At 43.3% G+C, this 16,127-nt stretch overlaps 1 protein-coding gene across 4 annotated transcripts in view; it reads right to left on the bottom strand.

Annotated features, from left to right (window-relative positions):
• Window positions 1-2,714: 2,714 nt before the first annotated feature.
• The window catches only part of Faf2 (Fas associated factor family member 2), a 43,005-nt gene continuing 29,592 nt past the window's right edge, over window positions 2,715-16,127 (bottom strand). For 3 of the 4 annotated variants that reach the window (XM_038333163.1, XM_038333165.1, XM_038333166.1), the window contains 8 exons: window positions 15,535-15,611; window positions 12,452-12,590; window positions 11,083-11,168; window positions 10,892-10,983; window positions 8,810-8,987; window positions 7,181-7,364; window positions 6,250-6,393; window positions 2,715-3,486 (listed from right to left, as the gene is read on the bottom strand). In XM_038333163.1, coding sequence (XP_038189091.1) covers window positions 3,304-3,486; window positions 6,250-6,393; window positions 7,181-7,364; window positions 8,810-8,987; window positions 10,892-10,983; window positions 11,083-11,168; window positions 12,452-12,590; window positions 15,535-15,611 — 1,083 coding nt within the window. In that variant the 3' untranslated portion in view covers window positions 2,715-3,303. The remainder of the gene's footprint in view (window positions 3,487-6,249; window positions 6,394-7,180; window positions 7,365-8,809; window positions 8,988-10,891; window positions 10,984-11,082; window positions 11,169-12,451; window positions 12,591-15,534; window positions 15,612-16,127) is intronic. The other variant, XM_038333164.2, reaches the window with a different exon arrangement.

Genomic DNA, 16,127 nt, shown 5'->3' with positions numbered 1-16,127 from the left:
ACACATGTGATGCAGATATAAATGCAGGTAAAACACCCATACACATAAAAACTTTAAAGGCTAGAAAAGTAAGCCACCAACCCACCTTTGGAGACAAAGAGGTGACAAGAATCCTGGGATTCTGGATGAACTCCCTCCCTGCTCCAGGAAAGGGCAGGGAAGAGAAAGGCTGGGCTTCAATGACAGCAGAAGCAAAAGTTGCCCCTGGAGGGGATTCTTTGCTAGATATTTCTGTGAGCATAGCTCTGCTGGACAGGAACAGAAAGCTACTCTTGCATGACAATGCCCTTTCAAAATTCACTCCTGTGTGACAGGGAAGCAAACACTTTTCATTTACTCTCCAAACTTCTCCCAAGGCAAGTCATTAGTTTCATTTACAATTGGGGAAGCTAAAGCTAAAGCTGCCTTTAGTCCCAGAGTTGGTAAGGAACAGCTGAAATCTGACGGCAGCCGCTCTTCCTCCTTTGCTCACAGGGATACAGTGTATCGGTGTAAGGTCTTCCTTGATTCTTTTCCACATTGCCTTTCCCCCTTCCCTTCACATGGGAAAGTTTCTAGACAGAAAGACCCACAGCTGGTTGCATTTTTTTTGTTATAAAACCTTTAATGTTAACCTACAATACAATGTAAACCTTTATGAAAAAAATTTGAAGTACACTAGATTTCTTCAGGAAACTATTGTTAACTACTCAGGTGCAGTACAGGATGGGGCACTGCATCTTTTGTGGACAGATTTTCTGTTGCTGTGTTCTCAAGTCAAACCCTCCCCCTGTCAAACAGAAAACCCACCTAGCTGTAAGGTGGAGGTCCCTGTTCAGCACCAGGTGACGCCCTCTGATTTTGTGTTCTGGGGGCTACTTCTCAGTTTCTGAAACTCCTTTGTTGGCCTTGGCACCATTAGCAATATTCATAATAGCTGATCAGTTGGAAATTCCATTTTTTTTTATAGACAAGAATTCTCCTGCCATCTCTTTCTCTACTATCTTTTGGTGGAAGCTAGGAGAAAAAACAAAAACAACCCTATTTGCTACAGACAACTCTGCAGAAGACCAGACTGGACCCACTGGGACTGCAGAATTTCAGCTCACTCAGGCATCGCTGCTTGGTCATCCCCATGGTCATTCAGCTGAGGCTACTTCTGTGGGGAGCAAGGGACAGAACTTGAAACAAGTGCTTCTATCATCCATGACTTGCCCAGAAGCAATTTAAACAAAAACAAAAGCTTGCCAGTCTCTTCAAGCTCACAGGTCTTAGGGAGTCAAAGACTCTACAGCCATGAGGGACAAAAGTCAAATTCCTATTTCATGTAGGAAGGGGGGAAATGACACCCAGACAGCAGAACTAGGGGCGGCAAGAAAATGAACCGTCTTACAGATACCATAGAGCCACAGAACGGGGTGGTGGTACTCACCCACCGTTTTAGAGTGGGAAGCAGGAAGGGCCCTTGCTTTATTACTCTGGCACCTAGTTATCATTTTGTAGTTTTCAAAAGGCAAGAAGCATAGAATATATACATTACAGAATGAGATTAAGGGGGAAAATCAGAGCGTCCTCAAGCAGGTGTGAGCAAGAGACTTCCACAGAACACTGCCTGTGTGCCAGGCAGACAGACAGCAACTACAGAGAGGGAGGCTGCTCCAGGTCAAGTCCTTCTGCACAGCTGTCACCGAGACAGACTTCATCTGAGGGCCATCAAGTCCCATCACTGCAGTTCTGGCATCAGGGGCAGTTTCTCACCCGCCGTGGCAGACAGCAAGCGGAGCTAATGTTTCCTAAGGTAGAATGTAGAGCCCTGTGCTAAGGCCACAGGACATTCTGGGGTTTCCCAGGGACTCCACGAGCCATCCTCACCACATCTACTCTAACAGTGGAAGCCACGGAGAGCCGTGGCTTTAGTTAGGAGGAGGGGCTTCTGGAGGTGACAACACAAGCCATGCTTTCCCTTGACTGGAATGCCTTGCCTCATGGTATATAACGACCACAGTGGCTCCACGGGGCTGCAGTGTGTCAGTCTGTTACCAGTGTAGCTAGCCCGCACTTAGGAATCCTTGTCAGTGCACACGTGTGTTAAAGCACAGCTTCACTATGTACCCACTACCATAAACTAAACCACAGATGAGACGTTCAGAAGGGGGGGAAAGCTCCTGTTGCTTCACCATGGCAAAGGAGGAAGGCTAGGAGCTGCCTCTGGTAAGCGGCTTCATCAGAAAGTGAATGTGCCCTTCTTCCCACCGCTCACACAGGCTGGGAGTCCCATTTCCCCTGTGGAGACAGGGTTTCACTTTGTAGCTCTGGCTGGCCTGAAACTCAAGAGATCCACCTGCTTCTGCCTCCCAGAGCTGCAATGTTTAAAACATCACTATCACACTTGCACTGAAACAGGGCGGGTGGACGCAGGTGGATGATGGCCAGGGGGGGGTCCCACTAGTCCTTTGGAAAGGCACCAAGCTTGGCGAGTTAGGAAAACTGGGAAAGAGCAGCATGTGCTGAGGGAACCAGACCCTCACCACCACCTGGTAGAGATGCCAAGGAAGAGCTGCAGCTCTGTGTAAAGGTGAGCACAAACCCCACACACAGGTGTAAACTGTACACACACAGCCTCTGTGGGTCACAAACCCAGAATTCCTCTCATTGCTCCAAACAGGATACACAAGTGGCAGAACTGTACCAAACAAATGACCTCTCTGGGAACATGAGAGGAGCAATGGCAGAAGTAAGCGCAAGGTAGCCCAGGGCACCTTTATTACACTACCTTGGGCTAAGGAACCCAGGGCATTGGCTCTTTACCAAATAAATTCAAGGAAAAAAAATACACCTAAGTCAGCCCCATTCCTTTGGTCATTATCATTACAAAACAAACAGAAACAGAGTTATTCGCAAACTGTGGGCAGTCTGTTCCATCCTCGCTTCCCCTCGTCCTCAGGAGATGCTGCTGTAGCTGGTTGGTGGAGGTTTCCATCTGTGTTTTCTATAAAAGCAAGAATGAATGAGAGACCGTGGGAATGTCTCCTTCCCTACTCGGGACAATGGATGGGTTGAGGGAGAAGTCTCTTCTCTGGAAGGTGTGTGGTGAGGCTGCGGGAAGGCGAGTCTGCCGAGCAGGTATGTTCACTGCTGACCTTGCACACGCACATAGGTTGTGACTTTTGCAGGCAGCATGGCTTCTGATCCTTCCTTAGGATGCAGCAGTTTTCTTAAAAAAAATATTGTATTATAATAATAATAATATGAATTTATCTCTTGTTCTCTTTGTTTTTCCATTTCTTTTAGGGATCGGGGTGGGAGGGAGGAGGCAGAAAAGTGTCATTCGTCTGTCAGGTCCTGAACAAAGAGAACTTCTGTGTGGCCAAGTCCTGCCTCCTGCAGTGTGGGAGGGGTGGGCCATTCCTCTGAAGGGACACATGGCAGGACCCGTCTTGGGAAATTGGCTTCAATCTGAAACTTCTCAGGGCTTTCCTTCAAGGAGAATAAGAAGTCATGGATGACCTGCAGATGCCACACAGGAAACAATGCAGTGAGAAGACACAGTGTCAAGTCACAGATCCCCACCTTCCCAGGATGACCCAGCACACAGCAGTCATATCACAATGGGATTCTACTGCAAGTAGGTTTAGTTCCCTGGAAAAATATGTGGTAGCTCTTTTTAAGAATTCACCAGGACAGGTGGTGGTGGCGCACACCTTTAATCCCAGCACTCCAGAGGTGGAGGTGGGCGAATCTCTGTGAGTTTGTAACTAGCCTGGTCTACAAGAGCTAGTTCCAGGACAGCTAGAGCTATACAGAGAAAACCTATCTTGAAAAACGAAAGAAAGAAAGAAAGGAAAGAAAGAAAGAAAGAGAGAGAGAAAGAGAGAGAGAGAGAGAGAGAGAAAGGGAGAGGGAGGGAGGGAGGGAAGGAGGGAGGGAGGAAAGAAAGAAGAGAAAGGCAAAATTCATCCAGTAATTCTTTATATAGGTGGCTATATCTACAAACGCTGCATTATTATTTTATTATTATCTAGATATGTTTATTATTTAATTTTATATCTATATTATATATTATATTTTGTATTATATATTTATATTATGTTATTTATCTTACTTATATATTAATTACTATTATTTTATTCATTATTTTATTATGTTATTATTTGGGCCCCACTCAAACTGGTTTTCTTTTTCTAGGTAAACTGGTCTATGGTAGAATTGTATTGCATATTTCAGTCTTGTCCCTTGAGTCTCCTTTAGCCTGGAAGCAACTCTGTTACTTTGTGGAGTTCAGAGTCAGGCATCTCTGCAGATAAAGGGCATCACTCAGGGCACCCATTTGGGCGGGGCACACCTTTCCTTTGTTCTATTATTTATGATGCTCACTCTAATCATGTGATTCAGGAGGTGCCTGCCTGGTACTCCCTCTGTAGGTATTCTCTAACTGGTAGTGCTTCACAGGGAAGTACTCTGAAAATGCCAAGGCATGTGGTTTTTCAGTCTTTTAAATGTGTTTATATTAATACAGGTTCCTCACTTCATATTTTAGAAAAAAAAGTGAGAATGGGCTGAGTAGCAGCTGGGTCTCCATGTTTAAAGGGGAGTCAAATGTTTTTGTTTTTTTAATTTATTTTATTTTTTTCCTTAATCTTTTTTTTTTTTTTTTTTTTATGTGCATTGGTGTTTGACCTGCATGTCTGTGTGAGAGAAATCGTATCCACCATCATCCACCGGAACTTGTGTTACAGACAGTTGTGAGCTGCCTTGTGAGTGCTGGGAATTGAACCCAGGTCCTTTGGAAGAGCAGTCAGTGCTCTTAACCGCTGAGCCATCTCTCCAGAACCCAGTCAACTGCTTTAAAAAACAAAAATCTATACGCCTTTAATCCCAGCACTCGGGAGGCAGAGGCAGGCGGATCTCTGTGAGTTCGAGAACAGCCTGGTCTACAAGAGCTAGTTCCAGGACAGGCTCCAAAGCCACAGAGAAACCCTGTCTCGAAAAAACCAAAAAAAAAAAAAAAAAAAAAAAAAAAAAAAAAAAAAAAAAAAAAAAAAAAAAAAATCTATTTTAAAATGATGTGTATCTATGGTTGTCAGGGGGAGGGGTGGGATACTGGATGGGTATGTGCACACGAGAGCAAGGCCCACAGAGGTCGAGCACTTGAGTTACAGGTGGTTGTGAACCACCTCAAGTGGGTGCTGGGAACCAAACTCAGGTCCTCTGGATGAGAAGCAAGTGCTTATAATAACTGAGCAGCCCCAGCTGCTTTGTGACTACCCATAGGATCTAGGGATGACTTTCCCCTGTGGTTAGCCTTTTTATTTCTTCATGAAAGGGTCTCATTGTGTTGGGACTGGCCTAGAATTCACCACGTAGACCATGTAGATCTCAAACTCATAAAGATCGGCCTGCTTCTGGGAGGTACCTTTATGTTACCTAATTAAAAATTCTAGGGCTGGAGAGATGGCTTAGTGGTTAAAAGAACTGGCTGCTTCTGAGGTCTTGAGTTCAATTCCCAGCACCCACATAGTGGCTCACAACTGTAGTCTCTTGTAATTCTCATGGAATCTGATGTCCTCTTCTGATGTGTAGATGTACATGAAGATAAAACATACATTAATCCCAGCACTGGGAAGGAAGAGGCGGCTGATCTCTGAGTTCAAGGCCAGTCTAGTCTAGAAAGTGAGTTCTAGAACAGCCAAGCCTACAGAGACACCCTGTCTCGAAGAAATAAAATAAACACACATATACATAAAATACATTAATCTTATTTAAAAAAAAAATCTAGGGATGGAGTTGTAGCTCTATACTGGAATGCCTGCTAGCATATGGGAGACCCTTAACTCCATCCCCAGCACTGAAAAAACAACCCACCCACCCCCCCCAAAAAAAAAAAATCAGACATGTGAACGCTCTCCTCTCAATATAAACAAACACATAAATCGAGCTATTTCTTCTCTCCCAAGCCACCACCTCATCTTCATTCTGTTCTAGTCCTTTGAGTCTTGTTTTCTGGACTAACCACTTGTGTGTCTAGTTCAAAACACAGTATATTTTCAGTTTAAAGTTAAAGGGGTGGGGAGGCGCCGAATCTAAGGGCTCAGCAGGTAAAGGTCCTTTTTCCCAAGCCAGATGATTCCATCCCAAGAACCTCCAGAGAGGAAGGTGATTTGACTCCCATAATGTGTCCTTTGATCTCCACCTGCACACCATGGCACACATGCAACAAACACACATTACAGCCTAAAACTGCATATATCATCTGGCTTAGGTGATCCTTACTGTTAGAGACTGTGAAAAATGGAACCGTCTCTCTACTCTGGTATCATTGGGTAACTTGAAAATGATCTTGACACTTTCAGGGTCATCTGGGGATGGCTCAGGAGGCAGGCATTCCAACTTTCTTTCCTTTTCCTCCTGTAAGTTCTAGAGAAACACAAAACAAAGGTAAGGCTATGGCTTAAGTAGGGAAACAAGAAACCAGGAATACAATGGCTATGTAGGTTTACTGTGCATAAGAAGAAAATCTAATGAACAATAAATGTAGTGAACTCTCCCGGGGGCTGGCAGGAGAGCTCAGCAGATAAAGGTGTGTGGGCCCTGAAGATACGAGCCTAAAAAAGAGACCAAGTTCCAAGTTCCATCCTCAGAAACTGTGTTATGGAGAATGACTCTCCAAAGTTGTCTTTTGACCTTCACAGAGGCACTGTGGCACTGTGTGCCAGCACTCACACATCCTATGTACACACCTAGACAAAATTTCATTGATTGACTGACTGACTGAAGCAGGTTCTCATGTAGCCTTGTCTGGCTTCAAACTGACAGAGATCCATCTGCTTCTGATTTCCAAGTGATGGAATTGAAGGCGTGTACCATTACACCTGTGGATAAAAATCATAAAAACAACCACTCCCCCTTCCTACAAAACCAACTTGGCAAGAAATGCGGAACAACGTTAGTGTGCTCCCTGTATTGCTGACTATGTTTATACATTTCAGTATTTGGGGGGAAAAGGATCCTGGCTGTAAGCAAACGGCAATACACACTAAACAACACCGTGAAAAAAAAGCCAGTCTGCTAACACTGATATCGAGAACAAGTAAGGTGGGAAACGATTACCCATAATGCTAACTCAACTCTGCCTTCACACACAAAGCCACGGATGACAAAGTCTGCGCATGCTGGGAATGACAAGAACAGAGGCATGGCTCACCTGCCGCCTCTTCTCCTCTGCCAGCTTCTGCTGCTGCACCTCCTCCTCCTTTCGGCGTTTCCTCTCTCGTTCCTCTCTCTTTTTCCTTTCTTTCTCCTGGTCTGCCCTGAGAGAAGCCAGGTAGGCTTCATCTTGTTGTTGTCTCAGCACTTGGGTCTGGTTCCTTTCTTCCCTACGGACAGATCAAAAACACCAAATACAACCCTAATTTGACAACTGTTTTCCTAACACATCTTCTTCCTCCCTCACTCCTGTCTCCCTAGGGGTAGAACCCAGGCCATCCGAGTGCTAGGCAAGTACAGTTCTTGACTGTGTTCCTCCCCCTTCCCTGTCTTGAGATCCTCCTGCTTCAGCTTTTCAAGTACTGAGATTAGAGACATGCCCACTATGTTTTTATTTAATTAAATTTTTTTTTCTGAGACAGTGTCCTGGTTGCTATTATTTATTTACTTGTCAATTTGACTCAAGCTAGAGTTACCTGAGAAGAGGAAACACAACTGAGAGAATGCCTGGCTTATAGGAACTCAGGAGGCAGAGGCAGGAAGAGCTCTGTGAGTTTGAAGCCAGCCTGGTCTACAGAGCAAGTGCCAGGACTCCACAAAGAAACCCTGTCTCCAAAAAAAAAAAAAGTAGGAGAGAGGGAGAGGGGGAGGGAGGGGGGGGGGGGGGGAGGGGGAGAGAGAGAGAGAGAGAGAGAGAGAACACACAGGTGCCCTTGAAGGAGTTTGATCTCCTAGAGCTGCAGTCATGAGCTGACCGTTTTAAGTGCTGGGAATTGAAATGGGGTCCTCTGTGAAACAAGTACATGTTCTTAACCACTGAGACATCTCTCAGCCAGCCCCTACCTTATTTCTTCTTCTTCTTTTTGTTTGTTTTTCAAGACAGGGTTTCTCTGTGTAGCCATGGCTGTCCGGTAACTTGCTCTGTAGAGCAGGCTGGCCTTGAACTCACAAAGACCTGCCTGCCTCTGCCTCTCGAGGGCTGGGATTGTTTATGTCTTTATCACGCTCCTGCAGTGCAGTCTGCACTAGGTCCTGGAAGGTCACAATTTAAACAATCTCTCTAGAGTTCAAACAAGTGAAGCTGAGTGCTTCCCCAGGTTTGCTGAACTGTGTGAGTAAATGAATCAACGTGCAAGCTGTGGGAGCCTTGAGAGATGATTCTTAAAATACACGTGAAAGAAGGCAGGGGTCGCAATTGGCATCTAAAGTGAAAAGGGGACAGCCTTGGAGCTTGCGTTCTCAACCAGAGGGTCAGAAGTGAATTGATTAAGCAGACACCTAGCTGTAGGTAGCTGCTGCAGACTAAGTGCTAGTCTGGCGTGTGGGCGAAACCACTTACACATTGGGTAGCAGAAGTGTTTTTGAGGATGGCCAGATAAGCAGACCCTTTGTTTGTTTTCTATTATAAGGCAGACAGAGGTGTACAAAATTCAAGTAATGGAGGAGAAGCTATAACCAGTCCAACTTTTCACATTAAATCCTTTCTATAATGTTCAGCCTTCTAAACTATTCATCAACGTGAAGCAAAAGCTTCAAGTACGTAAGACAAGGGAAAGAAGTTTGTGGAGCCCAGGTCAGTCCTTCCAACACAACATCTGTCTCTTTTTAAAAAGGAACTCCTTGGTACCTTTCTAGGCGTTCTGATACCAGGTAAGTCTGGTTTGCATCCATAATAAATGTCAGCTGGTTGATGAGGTCATCAGGTTGAATGAGGCCTTCTAGCCGTCCCACTACAGTCATACGGCGATCTTTCAACATAATCATAGCCAGGAAAGGGTAGGTATTCTCTCGTAAAGCCTGTGAAACTGACAGAAAGACCCAAGGGTAAGACATGGGGATGAAACAGATCAACCACAGACTTTGCATACTGACAGAATGCCTTAATCTTGGCTGGAGAAAAAGGTGGGTGTCATTTCTTCTCTGCCTAATTTTTTTCCTACTGGTTTCTTCTTAAAATTTTTGTAACTGCTAAAAAACACTTAAAGATTTATTTCTTTTTTATGTAAAGCAGTGTTTTCTCTCCATGGATTAAAGGTGTGCACCACCATAACCCAGCTATTGGTCAGGATTTCTACACACACATATGCTGTCTTTTTGTCCTCATCTAATTTCTTCCTTACCTTGATTTCCTAATCTTTTTTCTCCCCTTAACAAGGCTAGTTTTTCTACTCCAATAGAGTAAGAAAGTTGGTCTGTAAAGAACCAAGGATGTGCTACAATGCAGCACTCTGTCCTAATGTTAGGAAAGAAGACATTTTATAACTTTCTACAACAAGTATCCTTTGTGCCATTTACGAGTCGCACAGAGCAAGAGTAGAATGGCAAAACACAAGCTGCAGAACATGCCAAATGTTCACAGGACATTTAGGAGTAAAGATTAAGAATCAAGATGCAAGACCAGGTGGTGATGCGCAAAATTCCAGCACTTGGGAAGCAGAGGCAGGTGGATCTCTGAGTTCAAAGCCAGCCTGGTTTACAGAGTGAATTTCAGAACTGTTACCCAGAGAAACCCTGTCTCAAAAAAACCAATCAACCAACAAACAAATAGAAGGGGGAAAAGCACTAAAATGCAGGAGAAGAAGCTGCAGCATATTTGAACACTAGTTACAAAGGAAAAAGGTTACAAAAGGACTTAGCTCTTCGTCTCTTCTGATGATTTCTATTTGGTTTTGTTTGTTTGTTTGTTTTTCGAGACAAGGTTTCTCTGTATAACAATGCTAACTGTCTTGGAACTCACTCAGTAGACTAGGCTGGCCTCAAATTCACAGAGAACCCGTCTGTCTGCCTCTTGAGCACTGGTATTAAAAGTGTGCACCAAAAGCCAGGCGGTGGTGGCGCACACATTTAACCCCAGCACTCGGGAGGCAGAGGCAGGCAGATCTCTTTGAGATCCAAGGTTCGAGGCCAACCTGGTCTATGAGAGCTAGTTCCAGGACAGGCTCCAAAGCTAGAGAAATCCTGTCTTGAAAAACAAAACAAAACAAAAACAAACAAAAAAGCATGCACCACCACAGCTGGATGGCTTTCTTCTGACAGTTTTTAAGAAATAGTTATCTCCCGGGCGGTGGTGGCGCACGCCTTTAATCCCAGCACTTGGGAGGCAGAGGCAGGCGGATCTCTGTGAGTTCGAGACCAGCCTGGTCTACAAGAGCTAGTTCCAGGACAGGCTCCAAAGCCACAGAGAAACCCTGTCTCGAAAAACAAAACAAAGCTAAACAAAACAAAACAAGTTATCTTTATTAAGAATTGCTGTCAGAAAGAGCTGAACTGCCTGTATCCATGGTCAGCATTCCAGCACTCAAACAACAGACTCAAGAGTCTGCTGAAACCACAAAGATAAATGCGCAGTAAAAGGCCCGCTAGGATTAGAGGTGAGCTGCTGGGCAGGACTGATTTAAAATAAAAGTCTCTGGTGATGGTTAAATGTAAAGAATGGGCCTTAAAGTCTGTTAATCCTGATCATGCTTCAGAATGTGCTAACTGTATGTTCTTGGAACTGTCTTATGTCAGTCTCTGAGACTGTTTCATAAAATCAAACAAACAATACAACCTTCTCTTAGGACTACTGACAAAATTAAGATATAAATAAGAACTACAACCAGCATTGTGTCTACCACAGAACAAACATCCAAGAAATGACATGGCCCATTTTTCCAGACTTCCCCCGGGGTATTCTGATACTGTCAATGAGGCAAAAAACATCACTTACCCCTGTACCCCTCAGGTTTGTTTGTAGAACAAGCCCAAAAAAGCATCCTGCTGTTTATTAGTGAGACAACTTCAGGTGCACAGAGTGTGTTGCTATGGAATAGGATGAAAACAACATAAGAACGTCTCACCAACTATGAAGTGTCAGGAAAAAAAAAGGCAGAAAAGAAAGAAAATAACTCATCTACTTACCGGCAGAACTCATCGGAGTCCTGGTGATCATCTCCATGAAGATAAACCAAAAGAAACCGAAGTTCCCGCTTGGCATCGTTAAGTGCCTGCGACAGACAGAAGATCACCACTCACTATTAAGATCCTGACTTTTATTTAGGTTAAAGATCCAAATGGATATAACTATGTATTAATCAACAATGGCAACCAGAAGCTGGGGAGGGAAATGGGTGGAAAGAAAAGCAAGAGACTGAATACTTCTCAGGCTTCTACCTTTACACCCACCCTGGCATCTTCTCCCTATAAAAAGTCCAAGCCAACAAATTTCAATGAAAAAGGTTTTAGTGTTGTTAGAATTTGTACTGCACCAGGCACAAGAGAGTAGACAAGGCAACACAGACAAGTCAGAGAAAGTCAGCTGTTTTAGGACTTAAAGATAAAAACAGGAGACTGTGACTATGTAAAAGATACTTTGCAGCTATAAAGTTCTTGTTAATAAAAAAGAAAGCCCTTCTCCCCCTTATCCCTCAGCCCTAAGCCTACGCAGCAGGTATGTACTGTTCACTGAGTGGGACAGCAGCAGCCACCAAGAAGACAGACTGTGAGAAAAAGCAGAAACAAAGTGAACCCCTCCCTTATCCTGGTAAGAATCAGAAACCCTGGACACTACTGAATAGTGTGAACTTTGAACTATGTCCATGGTGTTGATTATTTTTTTTCTGACAAATTATATACACCTATCACCCAGTTTTCCTCCCTGATAGGTCTCTGTGGCTTAGTATGAATGAAATGAGCCACTTTAAGCCTATGGTCTAAATTCTATTCAATTCTATAAAGGATCGAAACAAATTCAGGTTTTTCCTTCTAGCTGTATACGGTCTAATAACAGAGCAAAGACATGAACACAAACCACTATAAGGAGGAATGTAAAAGTGCTGCAAATTTCAAAGGTGAGGGATGGAAAACAAAGGGAAGGTCAGTACTTTAGAAAGCAAGGTAGGGCAAGACAGGGACAATGGAATGGTTAGGAGAGGAAGGGCTGGTCTGAAGTGGGCAGGACCCATTAGTCACGATGTTAGAAGGACACTCCAGGTGACACGAACTATGTGCGAGGCACTGAGGCAGGGAAGTGTTCAGGAAAGGGTGTGGTTGGAACCCAGGGTGTGGGGAAACAAGTTATGCAAAAAGACATCAAAGAAGATTGGGATTAGATCAAGGAGGGCCTAGATAAAAGGTTTGGTCCCGTCCTTTTAAAAAATTCTCCTTTAACCAATGAAAAACTATGTAAGTCTTTTGATATCAGAGCGACATGATCAGAGCTACACTACACTTTCCTTTGAGAACAGAATCATAGTGTTAGGTTGGCATCTATTTGGTTTGTGGCACTGACCTGGCTGTACGTTCCCTGGTAGAAGACAGGGTGTGCCCTCCCATATTTCTCTTCAAAAGAGTGCATAAATGAAACAATGTCCCCAACAGGGTCAGTGACCCGGCTGCGAGGGTCAGGCCGTATAAAACGAAGAGCAAACCTGAGGAGGAAGGAATAAATATCACATGAATTGGCTTCCTGTAGTGCATATGGAGTGGGCCAGTTTGTACAGACATTTATCACAGAGCCAGAGCCGTGGTAGCAAAGGGACGTGAATGGTCAGTGAGTGGGCCATCAGACCTGAGGGTAGACCTGGCTCACAAGCCACAAAGCTGCCAAGTGTTCCACTAACTGCTCAAGAAGAATGCACACACTAGGACTATAACATTCCAACACTGGCCTAACCCACTGTGAGTGCTTTTCTGCAGAAGGGCTGGGTAAGGAAGATCACAACCCTAGATACTGTCTAACATAGCAGCCATTAACTATTTATGGCTATTATATATTTAAATATGTTAAATTAAATATAGGTAAACTCAGTGCCTCAGTTACACCTTCATGTTTCAAGTGCTCAACAGACATATGTGGTTAGTGATTTCCATACTCAACAACAGAGACAGATAATGTGTCTTAGTCAAAAAAGTGCACGGGACAAACATTGCTCTAAAGTAGACGCCTCTTTCTGCATCTTCCTACTTGCAGCTTCCTCTCCTTTATGTTCTTCTGGGATTCTGATTTTCTTAACTTACACTCTCAAGTTATCAATAGGGACTTCAAATCTAAACTTAGTCATAATTTATTTGCTCTTCAGAGGAGCAGGTAAATTTGTTTGATGTGTCTGCACTAATGGCATCCATGGAAGGAGTCATAAAACTGATACACATGTGGCTACTTCAGATTCAGAGATGCATAGCCTAATGGGCCTAAACATCTATTCCTAAAAAGCCTATGCTATCATACTGTACCTTACCCTTTCTTTATGCTTTGGGTTCCCATAGAAGGTAGTAGGGTGAAGGATGAAGTGGTACATTTCACATTAAGTTGCTTGGATGACACCATTGCATTAAAATTAGTAAAATCATGCCATGCATATTTTTCCAAGGAAAGCAAACAATGTTCATTTACTTAAATTTTTAGCAAGGAATAGATGACTACACTCTTTGCCTATTCTTAATAATTTAACAAATTCTCCATAATTTTTCCTGAGTCATCAAACCAAATTCATCAATATAAACATTCCAAGAAAATTAAAGACATAAAATGTAATTACTTCTATATATATGGAAAAGTTACCAGTGCTTCAGAAGGCTGGTAGTTTGACTTTTTCTGGAAAGATTATTTTGGGTTATCTCTTCTTAAGTGTCCAAATTCTAGGAAGGGTAAAGGCTTTAAATCTACTGTTTCTCAGCCGGGCGGTAGTGGCGCACACCTTTAATCCCAGCACTTGGGAGGCAGAGAGAGGTGGATCTTTGTGAGTTCGAGGCCTGCCTGCTCTACAAGAGCTAGTTCCAAGACAGGCTCCAAAGCTACAGAGAAACGCTATCTCGAAAAACCAAAAGAAAGGAAGAAATATTGTTCCGAAAAAGTCTACTGTTTCTCAATACAATGTATGTCCACAGCTAATGTGTTTAAGACATATGTGTCAACTCAGTTTTCATTGTGATTTTATTGTTCCACATGCCCATTCCTGAATAAAACAGAGATGGGAAAACTACAAAGCAGGCAGTCATGAAGTTTGCATCAGCCGGGTGATAGTACAAGTCTTTAATCTCAGCACTCAGGAGGCAGAGGCAGGCGGGTCTCTGAGTTCAAGGCCAGCCTGGTCTACAGGGAGAGTTCCAGGATGGGGCTACACAGAGGGGCCAAAAAAAATAAAAATAAGAAAAAAAAACCTTTGCTATAGAAAGGATCTCATTAAATGGGAGACCAAGGGGAAACTATTATTCATTCCCTGAACTTCTGCAATGGCTAGGTCCTTATTTCTAGCCTCTGCTACTCAGAACAGAGCAAAGCCACTGAATTTGGAAAGAGGCACTTTGTATACATTGTATTTCCAGCTCCATTTGTGGGCCTAGATGTCATGCTCATTCATTCATACTCTCCCCACCCCTTCCCAAACTCAAAATCCTCTTGCCTCATTTTCAACAGGAGTATAGGTGCATGCTACCACACCCAGCCTCCAGTGAAGATTTGGTCTCTCAGCCGGGCGGTGGTGGCGCACGCCTTTAATCCCAGCACTCGGGAGGCAGAGGCAGGCGGATCTCTGTGAGTTCGAGGCCAGCCTGGTCTACAAGAGCTAGTTCCAGGACAGGCTCTAAAAAAGCTGCAGAGAAACCCTGTCTCGAAAAACCAAAAAAAAAAAAAAAAAAAAAAAAAAAAAGATTTGGTCTCTCACAAAGTCTGGGTGTAGCTCTAGACCATGTTCTGTGCTAAGCTTGATCTGCCAGAAGTCAGGTCACGCTCAGCGTTTCCTAGCTCTGGACACACTATGGCTTCCCATGCTAAGTCCTTTGTATGGTACACAGAGAAAGCTTGATAGTGAAGGTATGAAACAAACTGGGTGTGTACACGAAAGAGTGCCAGTGTCAACAACCTAAGCATTGCCAAAAAGGCAGAGGGAAATGTACAAAACACTGCCTAGAAAGATGCCAACAACCTATGGCAAAGTGGGTAGTCTCAGAGTAAGAAAACTTCTGGGACTGCGAACAGTCAGGTGGAGGAGAGGTGGTTTAGGGTAAAAGTTCCTGAGTATGAAGTTAGGAGATAGACAATGGTGGTTAGAAAGGAAAGGGCATGTGATTAACTCAGGAATGTAGCGGTGACAAACATGGTGGGGGAGTGGAAAGACCAACAAACACAGGCAGATTGATTTGATTCTTACAAACAATAGCCAGGACTAATTTAAAGTCATTTATAATACTTTCCACTATGCAACAATTTAAAACATTTTTTTACTATAGAAAAAGAGTGTAGGAAGAATATTTAATCTGATAACAAACTGTCTAGTCAAAAATGATTGAGCATCAAGCTTACTCTAGTTTAAGTGTCAGTCAGCTTCAAAGCATAGACTGTGGCTAGTAGCATATAAACACAGAGGTACATACCTAAATATATCAAGTATTGTGTAATAGGTAAACCGGAATGGAAGCATTATCAAGTAATAACCCCATCCAAGCAGCCCCTGAAATTCCAAAAACAAAGTTAGAGACCCCATTCTCTTCATGTCCAATACTTCAGAAAATGGCTAGTTCCTATCTCCATGCCCCTCTCCCTCTCTCAGTAACAGCGTCCTCTTCCTGGCAATCTCATCCTCAAGTGCTGCTGCTTTTGGTACTATTTCACCTAAGACTATTATTTTTTCCACAGAATTTTTGTCTTTAATCTCCATAACATTCTCCAGCAACTACTTATACTTACTGTCAACTTCAAGTTTCTCCCCACATAACAAAATTCATTCTTTCCATCTTATATTTAAACATCAATATATGGCATGCAGAAATATCAAGAGAGATAATTACTTTGGACATTTGTATACAACAATAAGTCTATTACAACAAGGGCAAATCCTTATAGCTACTAATCTTTGTAATAACACTAGTTAATCTTATCTTATTGCTGTTACACACAGGCAGGGCTTACTGTCAGACTGTGTTAACATGTCCTGTGTAATCATCAGAGAGAGACAGAAAACTGAACA

Source organism: Arvicola amphibius, chromosome 6 (assembly GCF_903992535.2).
Source record: "Arvicola amphibius chromosome 6, mArvAmp1.2, whole genome shotgun sequence".
Taxonomy (NCBI): Eukaryota; Metazoa; Chordata; class Mammalia; order Rodentia; family Cricetidae; genus Arvicola; species Arvicola amphibius.
Note: the sequence above shows the minus strand (reverse complement) of the source record. Positions and strands in the feature narration are given on the sequence as shown.